This window comes from Hemitrygon akajei, chromosome 13, assembly GCF_048418815.1.
Source record: "Hemitrygon akajei chromosome 13, sHemAka1.3, whole genome shotgun sequence".
NCBI classification, from domain to species: Eukaryota; Metazoa; Chordata; class Chondrichthyes; order Myliobatiformes; family Dasyatidae; genus Hemitrygon; species Hemitrygon akajei.
Window position 1 is genome coordinate 74,163,973 of NC_133136.1, and position 22,867 is coordinate 74,186,839.

At 38.9% G+C, this 22,867-nt stretch overlaps 1 protein-coding gene across 1 annotated transcript in view; it reads right to left on the bottom strand.

Moving 5' to 3' along the window:
- tbc1d19 (TBC1 domain family, member 19) overlaps positions 1 to 22,867 on the bottom strand; it is a 136,444-nt gene that overhangs the window by 48,421 nt on the left and 65,156 nt on the right. The window contains exons 11-12 of the mRNA XM_073064869.1: positions 20,436 to 20,548; positions 402 to 476 (exon numbers count right to left, since the gene is read on the bottom strand). Coding sequence (XP_072920970.1) covers positions 402 to 476; positions 20,436 to 20,548 — 188 coding nt within the window. The remainder of the gene's footprint in view (positions 1 to 401; positions 477 to 20,435; positions 20,549 to 22,867) is intronic.

Sequence of the window (22,867 nt, forward strand, 5' to 3'; positions counted from 1 at the left end):
CATGGTTGAGTAAAGAGCCAATGAGAACACAGCAATTGCTCATTTCCATCCTTAATCCTGCTCTCCAGTGACTGAACATTTGCTAACAAAATGCTGGACAGAGAAAGCTTCATACTCCAGTGTTTTAGCCTGGCTTGGAGCCCTCCCCTCCTCCCCCTCTCAACCTTCGTCCGCAGAAAGGTGCCATACCTGCATGCTTGAGGGTTAAGTCCACCGAGTCCATCAGAAGATTGTGAAACATTTCAAAAGTACATTACTTAAAGGGAAATTATAGGCTGAAGATTGCAGTGAGAGTAGTTTAGAAGTGTATCTGTAAGTTCTGTAAGCTATCTGCAAAATGCTGTTATGGTTCATCAGTGTCATACTGTCATTAATATAAAAGAAAGAAAGATGTTTTATACCTTATAGATGAGGTTGTCAATTAAAAGATCATGTTGAATCACATTTGATTTCAGCTGTTCATAATATAAAGAATCCTGAGAAAACAGGAAAGATATTGTAATCAATAGTGGTCTCACACTTACTGTTTTATTACCAAGAGGTTCAAAGGAACTTGTACATTATAAAAACTGAATAGACAATGACCTAGAAATTCTTTGTAGAATGTCAAATAATGTGACAAAGAACAGACAATGCTGAAATCTGCAATTCTGCACATTTCTGGGTGCCTCAGCAACAGACATAACTTCAACTCCTGATTGATTAGCTGGATTTTTGTTATTTTTATATCAATTTTCTGTCATACCACTCATCCAAACATTATTAACAGTACTGCAATATATAAAATTACCTAAAGTGAGATTTTCAACCTCATTGGACTGAAAAATGAGTTTGTACTTACCCATACGAAGTTTTACTAAACCCTACCTCCACCACCCTCTTTCTCCTAAAACCATGCAAGTTAAAGGGTCAGCACAAAATAGTACCATGACGTAAGATCCCCTTTGAGATGTTCTACATTCCATTTTTGTGACACATATGGGATAAAGGTAATTATCACACTCAACTTCCTTCCCTAGGGGTCACTCCAGAATGCTTCTGTTGACCTTTGCCCTATTTGCCACTTACTGCTGCACTAGAGAGATTACCCAAATCCATACTCAAAGACAGACATCATCTACATTTCCCTCTGCCAAAGCAAGCATGAGCATTACCCAAATTACAGGTTTCCCCAAATGGACACAACTATAGTCTGGAATCACAGTCTTACAATACTTCCCTGGCAAACATCTGCAAGGAACACTTAACTATAGACCCATTGCCTCCTACACCATCATATTTCATCAATGGGCAGGTTCTTCTGATACCCAAGAACACTCTCTACCCCTTTCACATGAATACTCAACCATGTTCTTCTTCATCTTAATGTAATTCTCAAGTTAGTATGACACTTCAGCACAACTGATAAAAAATAATTTCTAATCCAGGTTTAATTTTTTATTTTTGAATAATTATTTCTGGATCAATGATTATAGGTATTTGCTTTGTTAAAATTCTGAAGCAAAGATTTTATATCAAACCAACAGCCAAAACATGGAAAGCATACAAAATACATCTTGCAAATAAGAATTTTCTCTTCCATAACTCATGGATTTCTTATGCTACATTTTAATACTATAATTTAATATATTGCAATTAAATATTTGTAAGGGACTTGATATATTCAACCTCTCTAAATTTAGGGAAACAGTAAATCACAATCTGGGTATTCATGTGTCATAAAAGTAATAGAAGCCAATTATATATCAACACAGTCCAAGTTTAAATTAAATTTAAATTCAATTTGCTTGCATGGCTTTCAATAAAATAAAATAAACTTAAAGAGTAAAAATTATTAGATATACCAGAAAGTATAATTTGTAAACAGGCGTAAATTTTTTTGTATTTTACAATGTAGAGTTAATAAGGTACAGAAATACATTCCTTCTCATTGTTGATTACTCTCAAGTGTCTGAACAGTTAATCTCTTGTTGACAGTGACTACCTTTCAATCAATTGCAGGACTGGGTTCACTGACAATACCAATTTTTCTTGCTCATTACTAATAGTCCTTGAAATAAGCAGTTTACTTGGCCATTTGAGAAATCAGTAAGGCTCAACCACATCCCTATAAGTCAGGAATCACATCTGCTTTTTATTTAATCAAAGCTAAATTAAGCAGTTGCTCTGGGATTTGAACTCCCATCTACAAATCATTAGGGCAAGTTTCTGAACATTTGTCCAGTAACATAATCATCGACCTACAATACATCTTGCACATTCCCAGAACCACAATTACATTGGCAATTACCAATGTCAATTTCTCAATTTTTTAAATAAATAAATGACAAAAATAATGTTTTGTTAATAGTTAAGAAGATAAGCAATTAATTTTTGTATCTATTTTCTATTTCATATCATTTAAAAACATGATTTAAAAAGAGTTTCAGACAAAATGCACTTTTATACTTTCGTAATTCTAGGCAACACCAAAACCAAGACATACTGTCTATCCCTTAAGACAATAGCTAGACATGAAAGGAAATGAGATGATGAAAAAGATACTGCTCACATATTTGAATCAGTCATGAAGAATGAAATTAAAATTGATCATAGCAGTCATAACCTTTTCAGTATTCATGCAGCTACCATAATTCATTCAATTATATGAAAACTATCTGGCTACCACACAGCTGAAAAGTCCATTACCTTTTCCAATAACAAATCAATTCTTCTGAGATGCAAATCTACCCAGGCCTGTTCAGCTGATGTCATGCCCTCTTGTCCTAGAATCCTATATCATAGAAAATAACTTTTCCATATCTAATCTATTCAGGCATTTTAACATTTGGAATGTTTCTATGAGATCCCCCCCCTCATTCTCCTGTCCTCAAGGGAATACAGCCCAAGAGCTGCCAGACGTTCCTCATACAGTAACCATTTCATTCCTGGAATCATTCTTGTGAATCTTCTGTGAATCCTCTCCAATGTCATTATATGCTTTCTAAAATAAGGAGCCCAAAACTGCACACAATACTCCAAGAATGGTCTCACGATTGCCTTATTGAGCCTCAACATCACATCCCTGCTCTTATGTTCTATACCTCTAGAAATGAATGCCAACATTGCGTTCGCCTTCTGCACCACCGACTCAACCTGGAGGTTAACCTTTAGGATATCCTGCACAAGGACTCTAATTATACTATCATAATTGACCTTAATGCAAGTCCTGCGATGACCAACATCTCACTACTTTGAGAAAGAAGCTTCAGGAAAACAGTGTGGATTTGTGGTTAATGTCTAATGACTTTTGAAAAGCCAAGTCTGATTAGATAGCCCTCTTGTTTGTCAACTTGATGCCATGCACATGCACTAGATACAATTTCAAATATTGATTTTGTCTTCACTCAGGTGTTTTGTTTAAGTATCAGCTCATGTGAAAATAATAAATAACCAGCTACTAAAACAGCTTTCAAGCTGTTTAGAGTGTAGCATCACTTCAGGGGAAACACTCAGGGAGATGACAACACTCCAGTTAAAAGAAAAGCTGTCACAAAAGATTTTTATTTGAAGCTCCATATTGCAGATTTCAGTATTACTGAAATCACCTATCTCATTCTGATTGGCTGAGGTAGGGCAAAGCACAGAAATATTTAAAAAAATTATATTTAACAGCTTACTGACCTCTCATCAAATTTAAACCTTTACAAATACATAACCACAATGTCAACAATTCCCTTAAAGTGAACAGTTTGGTCACCTTAAATAACAACTACTCACTGATAGAGTTATACTCAAAACCTTTTCCTCATTTCAGGAATTTTAAATTTTAAAGTTTAATTTATCAGTTCATGAAAATTAAGCATTCTGTTTATTTTAACTATCTCTGATTTAAATGCATTATTGTCCATATAATATACATTTCATCCATTTTATGTTAAGGTATTAAGCCATAAAAATTAGATAGAAGGCTACCGCAACATTAAAAATATAATTTCTAGCATTGTGAATTCATAAACTTCTGGCAGTTTTTCAATATTGTCCAATAGGTACTTTCTATTGAGGGAAAAGAACATCGCAAAATTCAAGAAATTTAAAATCAGATTTGTAATGACTGTCTGCTAACATTGTTTTGCAAGTTTGCTCAGTTTAGAAAGGAATGCAAGTTGATTATAACCATACTCACAGGCATGTGAAAAAGAGCAAATTGATCATAAAATATAAGTATAGAGAATAACATATAAAATTGTTTGTGATTTATTTTCTTTGTTACGAATGTGCCACAACTCTGAGGGGCCGAAGGGTACAAAGTAGCCCCCTCCTTTTTGAGAATCGCAAGATCGCTATTAATTCAGGTCTGGGACCCAGGAAATGAGAGAGAGACACGCAGAATCCACAAGGGTTTGGAATGTGTCCTGGCCCCCAGAAAGGCGGAACCATTGATAACGACTATTGTCTCTTGGAGACGGAATTGTGTATTGAGTACTGTACTATTCATTGAAGCCCTCAGGGAATGACCAGAGTGGGCTGGTTGAGGGATTGCATCATCCCAACCTGATTGACATCTGAGACCCCGTGAGTAAGGATAAAAGAGGGTCTGGGGAACAACCCCTTTAGACGCACCAGGAGAGACGCTGGAAATCCCGTGACAGCGTTTAATAGCGACAGCCGGTGGGGGGCTCGCGTGCGTCCTTTCCCTTTGCCGGGATTGGGGCCTTACCACGGAAGAACGGCTTTAGCTAAAGGAGAAACCAACACCAACGGAACTCTGGAAGGATCGAAATCATAAAAGGAAAAGCCGGCAAGTTCTAAAATCTCTCTCTCTCTCCAACGATTGAAAACCCAGCGGTCCCCCAAGGCTGAAGCCTGTATGAACTGCATGAACAGAATGACTTTTATATTTCCATCGGACAATACATTATCCCCTAGACAATGATAGAGCTATTTCTTATTGATTATTATTATACCCGCACTTTTAGATTTAGTATTGACAACGTATATTATCTGTATGTTTGCATTGATATTATTTTTGTGTATTTTTACCAATAAATACTGTTAAAGATAGTACCATCAGACTTCAACGGACCTCTCTATCTTTGCTGGTAAGTGACCCAGTTACGGGGTTCGTAACATCTTCAAAGTTATTTAATAAATAGCAGAAGACCATAAGACATTCTGGCCCATCTGCTCTGCCATTCAAACATGGCTGATGTACAGTACCTTGAAAAAATTATTCAGTCCTCAACCCTTTGTTCATTTAAATGAGTATTACAACAAGGGATTTTGATCAACTTAACAGAAAAATTTTACTCCTGAAGCACAGCTCCTTTTTCTCCCTTTACAGTAGAGCCCAAAAACAGGAAAAATTGTAAAGCATGAAAAACTAAAAATTCAAGAACTGAAATGTCAGCAGTTCAAATAATATTCATTCCCCTTTGCTTAGTCCATAGTTGAATAACCTCTTACAGCTGTTAGTCAGTAGACTTTTTGGGTAAGTCTCTATTGTAACAACATGATGGAGCAAGATTTGCTCATTCCTCCTTACAAAATTTCTCAAGCTGTGCCAAGTTAGTTAGAGAGTGGCAGTGGACAGCAACCTTGAGGTCTCGTAGGAGATGTTTGATCGGGTTAAGGTCAGAATTTTGACTGGGCCACTCCAGGAGAAGAGTTTTCTTCATTTTAAGCCACTCCATGGTTGCTCTGGCAGAGTGATTTGAGTCATCATCCTGCTGAAAGGTGCAACCAAGTTAGTGCGGTCTTTTCTTTGATTCTGTTATGGTTATTATTCTATAGATTTACTGAGTATAAAATATGAACCTCAGGGTTATATATAGTGACATATATGTACTTTGATAATAAATTTACTTCGGACTTGGAAAAACAAATTTTCTCTCCAGTTTAAGCTTTCTAGCAGAGGCTAGTAGGTTTTTATCCAGGATCTCTTTGTACTTAGCAGCATTCATCTTCCCATCAATACTGACCAGATTTCCAGTCCCTGCTGCTGAAAAGCATCCCCATAGCATGATGTTATGTTCACCATACTTTACAGTAGGGATGGTGTTATCTGGCTGATGTGCAGTAATAGTTATGCCATATGTACTGCCTAGTATTGAGGCCAAAAAGTTTCACCTTAATCTCATCTGACCACAAGACCTTCTTCCACATCTTTATAGTTTCTTCTAAGTGAGGCTTTGCAAAGTGTTTATGGGCAAGGATATGCTTTTTTTAATGAAGCCAGTGTTATTGCTTGCTACTACTCCATAAATACCCTTTTTGCACAAGACCTTCGAAATTGTAGAGCCATGAACTTCATCTCCAGTTGCAGCCATTGACTTCTGCAGCTCATTCAAAGTGACTGCTGGCATCACGGTAGCCTCTCTTACAAGAGCAATTCTTCTCCAGCAATGAAGTTTAGAGGGGTGGCCTGACCTAGGCAGTGTAGTTGTGGTTTCATATTTTTTCCCACACTTTTTACAATGGACTGCATCAAGCTCCAAGACATGTTCAGTGCATTTGAGATGGTCTTGTATCCTTCCCCAGATTTGAGCTTCTCTATTATCATTTCCCTGACCTTTTCTTGAATGCTCTTGTCTGTTGAAAATCTACCATACTGTTGGACCTTACAGAGGGAGGGGGGTGTTTATTCTTATGAATTCATTGATCCTACAATTTTCTATACAGTATCAACAAATTGGGTGAACAGGTAATAGTATATTGTATCTGAGGGGTTAGGATAGTAATCACGAAGGAGATGAATACTTTTCCAGCCTCACAATTTTGATTTTTAATTTTTGCTAAATTGTTGATAGGTTTTGAAAATTTTTCTTTTGATGTGACATGATGCACAATGTTTTGTAGATTAGCTCAAAAATCCTACTTCAATATATTTTAAGTTTAGAAAACGAGACAGTAAAATGTGAAAATAGTTGTAGAAGCTGAATACCTATTCAAGGCAAACAAAAGGAAATCTGCAGATGCTAGAAATTCAAGCAACACACACAAAATGCTGGTGGAACACAGCAGGCCAGGCAGCATCTATAGGGAGAAGCGTTGTCGATGTTTCGGGCCGAGACCCTTCGTCAGGACTAACTATTCAAGGCACTGTATTTTCTCTCAATGCCATTCTCTAGCTTTTTTCCCTTGTACCCTTTGATGCCCATACTAATAAAGAACATATTAACCTCTACTTTAAATATACCCAAGGACTTGTCCTCTACAGCCATCTGTGACATTGAATTCCACAGATCCATTGCTCTCTGGTTAAAAACAGTTCCTCCTCATCTCTGTTCTGAAGTAACATCCTTCCATTCTGAGGCTGTGTCCTCTAGTCCTACAGCTTCCCAGTACTGGAAACATCTTCTCCATGACCACAAGGGACTCCAAAGTCCCTTCGCACCTCTGATTTCAAAATCCACTCCCCTTTTAGAAAATAGTCTATTCCTCTGTAACTTCTACCAAAATGCATTGCCATACACTTCCCTATGTCGCATTCCATCTGCCATTTCTTTGCCCATTTTCCTAATCTATTCTAGTCCTTCTCCAGACTCCCTGCTTCCTCATTTTTGTATCATCCAAAAACTTGGCCACAAAGCCATCAGTAACATCATCCAGATCACTTATGCATAATGTAAAAGAAAATGGACCCAACACTAACCCCTGCAGAACACTGCTAGTCACAGGCAGCCAATTGGAAAAGACCCCCTTTTTTCACACTCTTTGCCTTCTGCCAGTCAGCCAATCTTCTGGCAATTCTAGTACTTTTCTTGTAATACCATGGGCTTCTATCTTGTTTAGCAGCCTCGTGTTTAGCACTTTATCAAAAGTCTTCTGAAAGTCCAAGTAAACATCTATTAACTCTCCTTCATCAATACTATCTGCTACTTTCTCAAAGAATTCCATAAGATTTGTCAGTCAAGAATTCCTTTTAAGGAAATCACACTGACTTCGGCCCATTTTATCATGTGCTTCCAAGTTCCCCCTCAACGTAATCCTTAATAATGGACTCCAACATCTTCCCAACCCCTGGTCATGCTAGCTGGCCTATAATTTCATGTGTTTTTCCTCTCTCCCATTTTAAAAAGTGGAGTGACATTTGCGATCTTCCAGTCCTCCAGAATCATATGATTCTTGAAAGATCGCTGACTAATGCCTCCACAATCTCTTCAGTTACCTCTTTTGGAACCCTGTGGTATAGTCCATCTGGTCCAGGTGACTTAAATACCTTCAGACTTTTTAGCTTTCCAGGCACCTTCTCTCTAGTAATAATGACTACACTGATTTCTGCCTCCTGACTCTCTTGAATTTCTGGCATTTTTCTGGTATTTTCCACAGTAAAGACTGATGCAAAACACTTACTGTGTTTACCTGCCATATCTTTGTTTCCCATTACTAGCTCTCCAGCATTTTTCATGATATTAACACAATGATTGGTGTTGGAATTTGTGTTATTTGTGATATACTGTATATATTAATGATTTGCATGCTAAAGTAGAAGCATGATTAATAAGCCCATGAATGACAAGAAAATTGGTAAGCTGATTAGTGGGGAACATTGACTATGGCTACAACAGGGTTTAGATCAGGTGGAAAGCTGGTTAGAGCTTTGGCAGATGGGATTTAATACTAATGCATTATGGTAAGGAAGGCAAATGCAATGTCAGCATTCATTTCAAGAGCACTAGAATACTAGAGCAAGGCTGTGATGCGGAGGCTTTATAAGGCAGTCATCAGACCACACGGAGTATTGAAAGCAGTTCTGTGCACATCTTTTCTTAGATAATGTGTTGACATTGGAGAGGGCCCACAGGAGGTTCATAAGAATGATTCTGGGAATGAAAGGATGAACGTACTGTATGAGGAATTTGATGGCACTGGGCCTGTACTTGCAGGAGTTTAGAAGAATGAGGGCGGATCTCATTAAAACCTATCAAATATTGAAATACAGAGTGGATGTGGAGAGGATGTTTCCTACAGTCAGTGAGCCTAGGACCAGAGGGCACAGCCTCAGAAAAGGAACATCCATTTAGAACAGAGATGAGAAGTATTTCTTTAGCCAGAGGGTGGTGAATCTGGGGGTTTCGTTGTTGTGGACAGCTGTGGAGGCCATGTCATTGAGTATACTTAAAGTTAATGTCAATAGGTTCTTGGTTAGTCAGGTTGTCAAAGGTTATAGGAAGGTGGTTGGAGAATGGGGTTGCAAGAGATAATAGATCAGCGATGCTGGAATTGGCAGAGCAAACTTGATGGGTCAAATGCCTTAATTCTGCTCCTATACCTTATGGAAAGTCAATTAGGGGGAAGCGTATATCCAGTAACTGGTAGGATGCCAGGGAATATTTTTAAAAAGAGACCCCTCAAGGCATAAGTGCATAATTCCTTACAAGTGGCAACACATGTAAAAAGGGTGAATACTTCACAAAGCACTAATCAGATCACACTTGGGAATATTGTGTGAGGTTGTGATCACCACACTGATAGGAAGGATATGATTGTGCAGGAGAGAGGGCAGAGGAAATTCCCAGGATGTGGCCTGGTTTGGAAGTCATTGGTTACGGGGAGTAATTAGATCGAATGAGTTTTGCCAACCTGTTATATACTATTATGAGTATGAACCCTTTGATGAAGGGTTCCATTGGAAGAATTTATAATTTATTATTACAATGGGATAAGCACCCTTTCTTTAAGATTAAACAAGATTGGGAAAAGAAACTTAATTTGACTTTTACGACGGAGGACTGGATGCGGAGCTTGAAGTTGGTTAACTCTTCTTTGATTTGTGCTAGTCATTCACTGATTCAATTTAAAATTGCACATCATTACTATTTGACAAAGAAGAGATCGTCTAAAACCTTTCCTAATGTTGATAGTTATTGTGATAGGTGTAACACTGAGACAGCTACACTGACACATGTTTTGGTCTTGTTCTATACTGGAGTAGTTTTGGAAGTCAGTTTTTTCTACAATTTCTAAAGCACTTAAAATTAATTTACATCCTAACAAATTAACTGTGCTCTTTGGAATAATTCCTCAAAATATCCGTGGTATTGCTCTGTCTGACCAACATGTTATTGCGCTTGTTACATTGATAGCTAGGAGGGCCACTCTGTTGAAGGGGAAGGATACGTCGGCTCCCACTCTGTCACAATGGTTCTCTCAAGTGATGTTATGTCTTAGTTTGGAGAAAATTAGAAGTCAAACCTTCGAAACTATGTTTGATTTTGAGAAAAGATGGGGTTCATTTGCTCGTTACTACCATTTGAGTTAATTGATAGATTTCCTCCACGATCTAATTGTAAATTTTGGTATAAGTTTTTTTGCTGGCGGTTTTACGTTTACCTTTAGAAGCTTTTTGTATGACGCATGGCTCCGAGGTTGAACACCTAAAGGGTTCTTTTTTTTCTCACTTTTCTTGCTTTAGTAGAGTTTTTTTTCTTTTCTTTCTTTTTTTTGTGTCAGCGTATTTTTCAATCCTTAAAACATTGTTTTTTTTTCTCCCTTTGATACATTGCAAGTGTTACCTACTTCAATGTACTCGTTATTTTGGATAATAATAATAATAATAATAATAATAGAAAAGATTTGAAAAGATTGAATGAGTTTGTTTTCCTTATAATAAAGGAGCTTTGGGGATAACCCAATAGAGGAACAATACAGGTTGGAAATGGATCTCAACAGAGTGACTTTGATGAATGCCTAAGGGATGGCTTTTTAGAGCAGTTTGTCATTGAGCCTACTAAGGGATCAACTATACTGGATTGGGTGTTACGTAATGAACCAGAGCTGATTAGGGAGCTTAAGGTAAAGGAACCCTTAGAAAGCAGTGATCACAATATCATTGAGTTCATCTTGAAATTTGATAGGGAGAAAGTAAATTCTGACATAGGTATGAGAAAGGAGTTGGCCAAAGTAAATTGGAAGGAGATGCTGACAGAGATGACAGCAGAGCAATAATGGTGTGAGTTTCTGGGGAAAATGAAGAAGGTGCAGGATAGATGTATTCTAAAAACAAAGAAATACTCAAATGGCAAAATAATACAACCGTGGCTGACAGTCAAAGCTAATATAAAAGCAAAAGAGAAGGCATACAACAAAGCAAAAATTAATGGGAGGACAGAGGATTGGGAAGCTTTTAAAAACCTATAGAGAGCAAAAAAAAATAATTAGGAGTGAAAACATGAAAGCAAGGTAGCAAACAATATCAAATTGGATAGTAGAAGTTTTTTAACTATGTAAAAAATAAGAGATGAGAGTGGATGTAGGACCGCTAGAAAATGAGGCTGGAGAAATAATAACAGGGGACAAGGAGATGGCAGATGAACTAAGTAAGTATTTTACATCAGCCTTCACTGTGGAACACACTAACAGTGTGCCAGAAGTTGAACGGTGTGAGAGAAGAGAAGTGAGTGCAGTTACTATTACAAGGGACGAAGTGCTCAAAAAGCTGAAAGACCCAAGGGTACATAATTCACCCAGACCAGATGAACCACACCCTACGGTTCTGAAAGAGGTAGTGGTAGGGATTGTGGAGGCATTAGTAATGATCACTGGAATGATCACATTAGCACTGGAAAAATGCAAATGTCACTCCACTCTTTAAGAAAGGAGGAACGCAGCAGTAAGGAACTTATAGACCAGTTAGCCCGACCTCAGTGGTTGGGAAGATGCTGGTGTCAGTTGTTAAGAATGAGGTTATGGAGTACTTGGTGACACAGAACAAGATAGGACAAAGTCAGCATGGTCTCCTTAAGGGACAATCTTGCCTGATGAACCCGTTGGAATTCTTTGAGGGGATTACACATAGGATAGATAAAGGGATGCAGTGCATGTTATATATTTGGACTTTCAGAAGATCTTTGACAAGGTGCCACACATGAGGCTGCTTACCAAATTAAGAGCATCTCATATTACAGGAAAATTGCTAGCATGGCTAGAGCATTGGCTGATTGGTAGGAGGCAGTGAGTGGGAATAAAAGGATCCTTTTCTGGTTGGCTGCCAGGGACTAGTGGTGTTCCACAGGGGTCAGTGTTGAGACCGCTTCTTTTTATGCTGTATTAATTATTTAGTACAGTAGAAATATATCACAGTTAATATGAACAATGTGGTCCAAAAGAGGTATTCCAATACTGCATGATTTTATTACTGAAACTAAAACTCATGCCAATTAAAGTATATTTTAAAATGTGAAGCAAAATACAGAATTCCTTCTGATCTTCTTTAAACTTTCTACTTCACTTTTAGTAACCGATTTAACAGACTAACTTGCTCTTCCTAGTTAAAAAAATGCACTGTTAACTTTTCTTTCATCAATTCTGATGAAAGGTCTCGGCCCAAAACATCAACTGCCGAGCTCTTCCAACATTTTGTATATGTTGCTCAAGATTCGAAAGGTGCGGGAAATCATACGTTAGCAGTTCTTTGAAATAATTTAGAGCATTGCTTATAAGTTCCCAGAGATCCTGTAGAGGGCGTTTACAAACAGTTTGTTGACCAAAAATAGTACACTTTCAGTAGATTCTGGCCTAATGCAATTGTATCTTTATGGTGAGAAGTTTGTTAACTCACCTTTAATCTGCTGTTTGCAATTTAGCTGTTCTTTTCTCTTTTATCCACGCAAACCTAACAAGCAGCATGGAATTATGTCCCTATACATGGGACAAATTTACAAGGTCGTTTTCCAACGAACTTTAAAAATACATTTGAATGAGCAGTAAAAATCCTTTGCTGATTCGGAAAAGTGCATTAATAGGCTAAATGTATGTAATTTTCAAGTTTTGAGTTTCCCCCTATATGTATGCACCCTATTAAAAATAATTTTTACCAAATATTTTGTATGCGATTTCCATTATATAGATGTTCTTCTATTATATTGATGAACTTTAATATTCTTTCTTTAATCCAGAGTGTTCAGCATTATTTAAAAGAGCATGACATTTAATGTTCCTGTCATTTTTAGTTCTTCAGAGCAGCTGCAGAAAGAGTGTCTGAAAATCCAAAGAAGATAAACAGAAAAAAAAGGTACTTCAAAAAATCTGCCTGATTTCTCGCCAATAAAGTTTAAATACATACAAGTAATTAATGTAACCTTGAACTTGTTTAACCTACTATTCCGCCCTCCCCAAAGTTAAATCAATTATTTATACTTCAGCTGATCAAAAACACATGCAGGTGCTCCTGAGAATATGACCAGATGGATCAAACTTTTTGATGATAAGGCAGGTCACCTCTTTTGACAAAAACAACAGCAAAATATTCAATGTAAGAAATTGATGCAACACCTTGATGCTTACGAAAGTAAGAATATTTTCGACCTCAGAAAGGAGTTTGCAGCTCTTTAGATATTAAATATAGTCAATCGCTGTTTGTAAATTTAACAAGCTTTGATATTTCCCAAAAGCTTGATTGTACTCAAATTTAATTAATCCTTAATACTCAAGTATCCAAATTATAACTATTCATGTAAAATTATGTTATTAAGAAAACAAAGGTAACGAATCTTTCTGATGTTATAAAGGTTTTAAACGGTTGATAGAAGGACAGGGAATAATGGGGCCAGGGATCATATATTGAGTTGAATATCATAGATGCATTTAAAGGAAGCATGAGGTGAAAGGGGATGGACAAATATTTTCATGGGTAGATGGAGAAAAACAATGCAAGGTCACTCATGTATAGTATGGAGACCAGTGTTGGACCTGTTGGAATGAAAGACCTGTTTCTGCACAATAAATATTGTGTAATTTGTTTAGCACAGGGCTTTTAACACAATTTATATACTCTCAGTGGCCATTTTATTAGGTACGCCTGTACAATTTCTCATTAATGCAAATATCTAATAAGCCAATCATGTAGTAGCAACTCAGTGCATAAAAACATGCAGATATGTCAATAGGTTCAGCTGCTGTTCAGACCAAACATCAGTATGTGGAAGAAATTTCATCTAAGTGACTTTGACCGTGGAGTAATTGTTGGTGATGGGGTGGCTTGAGAATCTCAGAAACTACTGATCTGGAATTTTCAGGGAGAACAGTCTTAAGAGTTTACAGAAAATGGTGCAAACTAAAAGCATCCAGTGAGCAGCAATTTTGTGGGTAAAAACATCATGTGAGAGAGCTCAGAGGAGAATGGTCAGATTGGCTCACACTAACAGGAAGGCAACAGAAACCCAGACAGCCATGCACTACAACAATAGTGTGCAGAAGAGCATCCCTGAATGCACAACACATTGTACCTTAAAATGGATGGGCTTTAGCAGAAGACCACAACGGGTTCCATTCCTGTAGCTACTTTATTAGATACAATCCTGTATCTAAGAAGGTGGCCACTGAGTGTATTTTCAACAGGTTCCTGATTTTTAGGCCTCTGAGAAAGGTCCTTCTTAGGCTCTTTAGGGCCCCTCATAGTTTTAAACAGAATTATAATTCCCCTCATTCTCCTCAGTTCCAGAGAAAATAACCCAGCCGATCCATATTTTGTACAAAGCTAAAAAAAAAATCCAGTCCTGGCAATCTCTCTGCATGCTCTTCAGTGCAATCACATATTCCCTTTAACACAATGACCAGTATCATACACAAGCAGAGTCCCTACACGTGTTGTACTTAATGTTTACATGACTTCCCAGCTTTTATATCTATTTGTCTTTTTGACTGTCTTCCCTACCCATTGAGTGAAGTCAACACTTCGCAGTTCAAGTGACTCAAGTGCAGTCCTGACCTCCAGTGCAATATGTAGAGTTCTCTCTGTAGTTGTGTGTGTTTCCTCATAAAGCCCAAATATTTGTCAACTTAGTGGGTTAATTTTCCAATGTAATTTTCCAACGTAATTTGTAATGGTGAATGGTAGTGTCTAGCAATGGTAACATGGGATCAGCATAAAGAGGAATTTGATTGCCCTTCATGGGCAGAAGCATCTGCTTCTATGTTGTATGGTTGATTGCCTAGTTTTTTTCCTTCTTTTACTTTTCATAAACATTAGTGTAACAATTGCAGTGTAATAATCTAAATGAATGGTTGCCAAATTGAGTAAAGAGACATTTGAAAGGTTAAAAATGAGCAAATCTATGTCTTTGAATAACAGGTTGAGGCGAGGCAAGTTGCTTATGAAGAATAGGAATAGGAAGTATGTCTCCGAGCCTGGTGTTCTGTACTGGATGTCGGATGTGGGATGTCTGGGAGACTCCCAGCCTCCTGGACGGCCACATCTGCATCGGGTGCGTTGAGCTGCAGCTGTTTAGGGACTGCGTTAGGGAAGTGGAGATGCAGCTCAATGACCTTCATCTGGTCAGGGAAAGTGAGGAGGTGATAGAGAGGAGTTATAGGCAAGTAATCACACCGGGGCCTCGGGAGACAGATAAGTGGGTAACAGTCAGGAGAGGAAAGGGCAAGAGTCAGATACTACAGAGTACCCTTGTGGCTGTCTCCCTTAACAATAAGTACTCCTGTTTAAGCACTATGTGGGGGGGGGGGGGGGGGGGAACGACCTACCTGGGGGAAGCAACAGTGGCCACGTCTCTGGCACAGGGTCTGGCCCTGTGGCTCAGAAGGGTAGGGAAAGCAAGAGGATGGCAGCAATTCTGTGGACGCAAGAAAGAAACGCGGATGGTAGCTTACCTCCCAGGTACCAGGGTCCAGGATGTTTTACATCGTGTCCAAGATATCAACGACATAGGTAAGAAAAGGGTGGAGGTCCTGAAAACAGACTACAGGGAGTTAGGAAGGCAGCTGAGAAGCAGGACCTCAAAGGTAGTAATTGCAGGAATATTGCCTATGCCACTTGACAGAGAGTACACTATAGGAATAGAGTGAGGTGGAGAATGAATTCGTGGCTGAGGGATTAGAGCAGGGGGCAGGGATTCAGATTTCTGGATCATTGGGACCTCTCTTGGGGTAGGCATGACCTGTACAAAAAAGACGGGTTGCACTTGAATCCAAGGGAGACCAATATCCTGGCAGGGAGATTTGCTAAGTCTGTTGGGGAGAGTTTAAACTGGAATTGCTGTAGGTGGCAACCGAACTGAAGAGACAGGAAAGAGCAGTTGACTCACAAAGCGAGAAAGCTTGAAGGCAGGGTGAGACGGAGGATAGGCAGGTGATAGTTGAGATGTGTCTATTTTAATGCAAGGAGTATCATGAACAAAGTGGATGAGCTTAGAGCATGGATCAGTACTTGGAGCTATAAAGTTGTGGCCATTACAGAGACTGGAATGGCTCCGGAGCAGGAATGGCTACTTAAGAATGCCAAGCTTTAGATGTTTCAGAAAGGACAGGGAGGGAGGCAAAAGGGGTGGAACATGGCACTGCTGATCAGAGATAGTGTCACAGCTGCAGAAAAGGAAAAAATCATGGAGGTATTGTCTACTGATTATCTGTGGGTAGAGGTTAGAAACAGGAAGGGGTTCATAACTCTACTAGGTGTCTTTTTTATAGACCACCCAATAGTAACAGGGACATCGAAGAGCAGATAGGGAGACAGATTCTGGTATGGTGCAATAATAATAGGGTTGTCGTGATGGGAGATTTTAATTTCCCCAATACTGACTGGCATCTCCCTACAGCAAGGGGTTTGGATGGGGTGGAGTTTGTTAGGTGTGTTCAGGAAGGTTTCCTGACACAATATGTAGATAAACCTACAAGAGGAGAAGTTGTACTTGATCTGGTATTGAGAAATGAACCTGGTCAGGTGTCAGGTCTCTCAGTGAGAGAGCATTTTGGTGAGAGTGATCACAATTCTATCTTCTTTACCATAGCATAGGAGAAGAATATGAACAGACAAGTTAGCAAAGTGTTTAATTGGAGTAAGGGGAAGGAAATATGAAGCAATCAAGCAGGAGCTTGGAAACATAAATTGGGAACAGATGTTCTCAGGGAAATGTACGGCAGAAATGTGGCAAATGTTCAGGGGACATTTGTGTGGCGTTCTGCATAGGTATGTTCCAATGAGACAGGGAAAGGATGGTAGGGTACAGGAACCGTGGTGTAAAAAGGCTGTTGAAATTCTAGTCAAGAAGAAAACAAAAGCTTACACAAGGTTCAAAAAAACTAGGTAATGATAGAGTCTAGAAAATTATAAGGCTAGCAGGAAGTAGCTTAAGAATGAAATTAGGAGAGCCAGAAGGGGCCATGAGAAGGCCTTAGTGAGCAGGGCTAAGGAAAACCCCAAGGCATTCTACAAGTATGTGAAGAGCAAGAGGATGAGCCATGTGAGAAAAGGACCAGTCAAGTATGAAACTGGAAAGTGTGTATGGAACCAGAGGGGATAGCAGAGGCACTTAATGAATGCTTTGCTTCAGTATTCACTACGGAGAAGGACCTTGGCGATTGTCCGGATGACTTACAGCAGACTGAAAAGCTTGAGCATATAGACATTAAGAAAGAAGATGTGCTGGAGCTTTTGGAAAGCATAAAGTTGGATAAGTCACCAGGACCGGATGAGATATACCCCAGGTTACTATGGGAGGCGAGGTAGGAGATTGCTGAGCCTCTGGCAATGATCTTTGCATCATCGACAGGGGCAGGAGAGGTTCCGGAGGATTGGAGGGTTGCAGATGTTGTTCCCTTATTCAAGAAAAGAAGTAGAGATAGCCCAGGGAAATATAGACCAGTGAGTCTTACTTCAGCAGTTGGTAAGTTGATGGAGAAGATCCTGAGAGGCAGGATCTATGAACAGTTGGAGAGGCGTAATATGATTAGGAATAGTCAGCATGGCTTTGTGAAAGGCAGGTCATGCCTGACAAGCCTGATTTAATTTTTTGAGGATGTGACTAAACACATTGATGAAGGTAGAGCAGTAGATGTAATGTATATGGATTTCAACAAGGCTTATCGAGAAAGTAAAGAGGCATGGGACCCAAGGGGACCTTGCTTTGTGGATCCAGAATTGGCTTACTCACAGAAGGCAAAGAGTGGTTGTAGACAGGTCATATTCTGCATGGAGGTCAATGACCAGTGGTGTGCCTTAGGGATCTGTTCTGGGACCCCTTCTCTTTGTGATTAATATAAATGACTTGGATGAGGAAGTGGAAGGATGGGTTAGTAAATTTGTTGATGACACAAAGGTTGGGGGGTGTTGTGGACAGTGTGGAGGACTATCAGAGGTTACAGTGGAACGATAGGATACAAAACTGGGCTGAGAAGTGGCAGATGGAGTTCAAACCAGATAAGTGTGAGGTGGTTCATTTTGGAAGGATAAATATGTTGGCAGAATATAGTATTATGGTAAGACTCTTGGCAGTGTGGACGATCAGAGGTATCTCGGGGTCTGAGTCTATAGGACACTCAAAGCTGTTGCGCAGATTGACTCTGTGGTTAAGGTGGCATATGGTGCATTGACCTTCATCAACCATAGGATTGTGTTCAAGAGCCAAGAGGTAACATTACAGCTCTACAGGACCCTGGTCAGACTCCACTTGGTGTACTGTGTTCAGTTCTGGTCACCTCACTACAGGAAGGATGTGCAAACTATAGAAAGGGTGCAGAGGAGATTTACAAGGATGTTGCCTGGATTGGGGAGCATGCCTTATGAGAATAGGTTGAGTGAACTTGGCCTTTTCTCCTTGGAGCATCGGAGGAGGAGAGGTGACCTGACAGAGGTGTATACGATGATGAGCGGCATTGAGCATGTGGATAGTCAGAGTCTTTTACCCAGGGCTCAAAGGAGATGTCAGGGGTAAGTTTCTTTTCCACAGACAGCGGTGAGTACGTGGAATGGGCTGCCGGCAACAGTGGTGGAGGCAGATAAGATAGGTCTTTTAAGAGACCCCTGGATAGGTACGTGCAGCTTAGAAAAATAGAGGGCTATGGGTAACCCTAGGTAATTTCTAAAGTACGTACATGTTTGGCACAGCATTGTGGGCCGAAGGGCCTGTATTGTGCTGTAGGTTTTCTATGTTTCTACTTTTCCCACAAGCCACTGCAACACTCCACCACTTCCCTTCAGCCCCACCACCCACCTAACATTATTGGATCCTCTACCTCTCTCCAAAATTGCATTATCTTGGATACTGACACCAAGTTGCCCTCACATTAAATGGGATATCTGAAACAATTTACAGAGAACTGCACTCCTGAATTATGGACTCCCACAATTTCCACATTACCTTTCCCCTCCTCTTCCCTCATGTGTGGACTGCCTCATGTTTTTAGGTGCTGTAGTGAGCATTCTTTTCTTCATAGTGAAATCCTGTCAGTATTCTCACAGAGAGCAAGTACATTACAACTGGTTTGCCAGATTCAGCTTCAAAAATCAAATTTTGACTTTTAGTCTGTTTGGTCGCATCTTATTCTGTAGGCCATTGAGTAGAGTAGCACATTCTAATCCTGCTTCTCTCCAGAAGTGTGACAGACCACTGGACTGGATTGCCAAATATTCCCTACTCCCTTAGGTCTCATGCAGTGTCCCATATTCCCAAACAGTGAACATGACCCCAGTTTCAGGAAGATAACATCTAATTTACAGGACAATCTCACTCTTGCCAGTCTCCCTCTCCTGCTTTCTGGATACAGGATCTTTTTTACTGTAACTCAGTCTAATTTATTTATACAATATTTTAAATTATTTATATTTTAATTAAACAGACTAAATCTGTAAGAACAGAAATAGGGAACATTTTAAAAATAATTACACCCTCAAATTTACTCTACAAGATCAGAGCAAACTGACAGTACTTCATTGCCCATCGCTCTCTGCACTGAATTTCCCCTGACCGAATTCTCAACTTATTCCCATTTAACTACTCTACTCATGACCTCAGTGCATTCTGCAGAAGTTTATTTGCAAATCTTCAGCCAGAAGTGATGGCTCTTCTTTCTTCTCATATTAACTTCTTTTATCAGACAAATACCAACAGCTGATTAACTATTAACTTACATCATCAGGCAAGTTCTGTCAATGTGCTTTTAATTTGAGATCTACTCACACACTTATGTTCTACAGAGTACATTCAGATCAAAATTTTCCTTTTATAATCTGTTTAAGACAACCGCAATTCAGCAACCTGAACCAGCCAAAAACTTTCTAATTAGAAAGTAGAATAGAATTAAAGAATTAGAATAACAAATTTTAGCCACAAACTACTGTTGATGCAGTTTTGTGCATTGTTATTTGACAACAAGTGAACATTAAAAGATTTCAGGAAGAAGGATTACAGTTAAAATAAGTTGTCCACATGGCAACGAGCAGCTGTGCAGCTCTGATGGAATGATGCCAATCTCTGTGCTGTAAAAAAATAAACTCCAATTTTACTCAATGTCCACAGAGCTGTTCGAAGCACATTCCTATATGAGATAAACCTTAAAATGTTATAAAATGAACACCCATCTAGCAATGCCATGGAAATACCAAACTAATGCTAAAAACAAGTTTGTCATTCATCTGTTCATACTGAATGATACTCATTTATCAGTGCAAATTAGCAACTATTTTAACACAATTCACAAAAGTACACAAAATTAAGGACTATTACCTCTAGCTGATTGTTTACATTCAGAATGAGTGCCCACATGTCTGCACGCAATGCTGTCGGACATCCCTGTCTAACGTACTGCTGAGCTGCAGCACTGTCCTGCTCAGATAAAACTAAAGACAAAAAAAAAATTACTGATAAATTTACCCGATTCTTCAATATTTTGAAACAACATTATGCATCGAAAATGGGCAGAATTCCTTTTAAAGGAAACGAGAACAAGGTTGGTTGTGAACATATATGCTTCAAACAGCTTCCATTCTCCCACCATCATTAAAATGTTATACACATCAGCTGTTTCATGTGTATTACCCCTTTTCTGAAAAGTTAGTTTATGCCTCTTAATACATTTGGGAACAGAGTGCAAGAAAAGGGAACCATAAAAGAGCAGGTGCTTCATAAAATTCACCAATATAATTGTTGTATATATACAGTGTGGAGGCTTAGGTAAATAGCAGCAATGTTTCAACATGCATGTCTGTATCGTTCCCACAGGCAAATGAACTCTTCAATGTCCCTGATTTAATTCAAAATTGGTTGAGTGATTATTAAGAGCCTCCAGAGGCAGTACAATGAATTCCAATTATTTGGGCCATCATTTAATTGGGACAGCCGCTTTGCTTCATTTGGGACAACTCTTAAGAACAAAAACTAATCGAGAAAATAGCCAGGACTCTCCTCGTTTATTTGGGACAGTATGCTGATAAATTGGGACAGGAGCCTGGTGCCAAACAGATTCAAACTAGTGTTAGTCTCATGCACATGTGTGGCTGTTAGACAATACACCTTGCTTACATCAGTTTTTAAATAGGTCAGCTGAGTGTGTTTGTGTTCAAAAAGCAACGAGTTTTGTCATTAATAGTTGGTAAGAAATAAGCGGTAAGACAATTAACAACTGTTTTGCTCGCATAGTTTCAAGCATTCAGGCTTGGCGATGCCTGAAACAGCCAGGAGTGAAAATGAAATTATTTTACTGCTCTCAACAAGTTAGGAACTACAAAGGATTTGAAGGTATCAACAATTCTCTTTAATATTACAATGAAAATGAGGATTTAGAGATGCAATCATAAAAAGCATTGTATGAAGTCAGAACATAATCTGCATTAAGTGTCTGTGCTAATTTTGTTCTTTTATAATCAGTTAAAAGAACTGGATGAATTCCACCTTCGATAACTATTAGGAACAAATACATCATTTTATAGTACCATAGTAGTAATGGTAGTGTTCTAATGTACTGGTCCTGATAGAACATAGAACACAGAAATTATAGCACGTTACAGCCCCTCAGCCCACAATATTGTGCCGACCATGTAACCTACTCTAGAAACTGCCTAGAATTTCCCTAGCGCATACCCTCTATTTTTCTAAGCTCCATGTACCCATCTAAGAGGCTCTTAAAAGGCCATATTGTATCCGAATACTGATGCATCCCATTTAACTGGAATCCACTGTACTCAAAAACACTTTTTGCAAACTTTGGAAACGAAAAAAAATGAGTGAAATTAGAGAATACAATTTCTGGAGTGAACACAAGGATAACGATCCTTTATTTCAAAGTTCAAAGTAAATTTATTATCAAAGCACATACAAGTCATTATATACTACTATGAAATATATTTTCTTGTAGGCATTCACAGCAAGACAAAAAATACAATAACATCAATGAAAAACTTTGCACAAAAGATTGATGATCAACGTGCAAAAGACAAACTGCAAGTATAATAATAATAATAATAATTAAAAAAGTAAATAAATAATACCGAGAATGAGAGTGGTGGCGTTGTAAAGTGAGTTCAAAGGTTGCGTTCAATGATCAGTTCAACATTGAGGAGAATGAAGTTATCCACAATAGTCTGGGAGCCTGATGTTTGAAGGGTAACAACTGTTCCTGAACCTGGTAGTGTGGGACCCAAGGCTACTGTACCTCCTTTCCAATGACATTAGTAAGAAGAGAGCATAGCCTGCATGCTGTGGGTCCTTTATCATGGATGCTGGTACCTTGTAGCAGTGCTCCTTGTAGATGTGCTCAATGATGGAGAGGCTTCTTCCTGTAATGGATGTGGGGCTGCATCCACTACATTTTGTAGGCTTTTCCATTCTTGGGCATTGGTGTTTCAATACCAGCCATGATGCAACCAACCAGGATACTCTCCACTGAGCACCTATAGAAGTTTGTCAAAGTTACACCTAAGAAAGTAGAGGCACTGCCATGCCTTCTTTGTAATGGCAGTCACATGCTGATCCCAGGACAGATCCTCTGAAATTATGACGCCACAGAATTCAAAGTTACTGACCCTCTCCACCTCTGATCCTCCAATGACAACTGGCTCATGGACCGCAGGTTTACACCTTCTGTAGTCAATAATCTGATCCTTGCTTTTTTTGACGTTGAGTGAGAGGTTGTTCAACCAGATTTTTGAATCTCCCTCCTA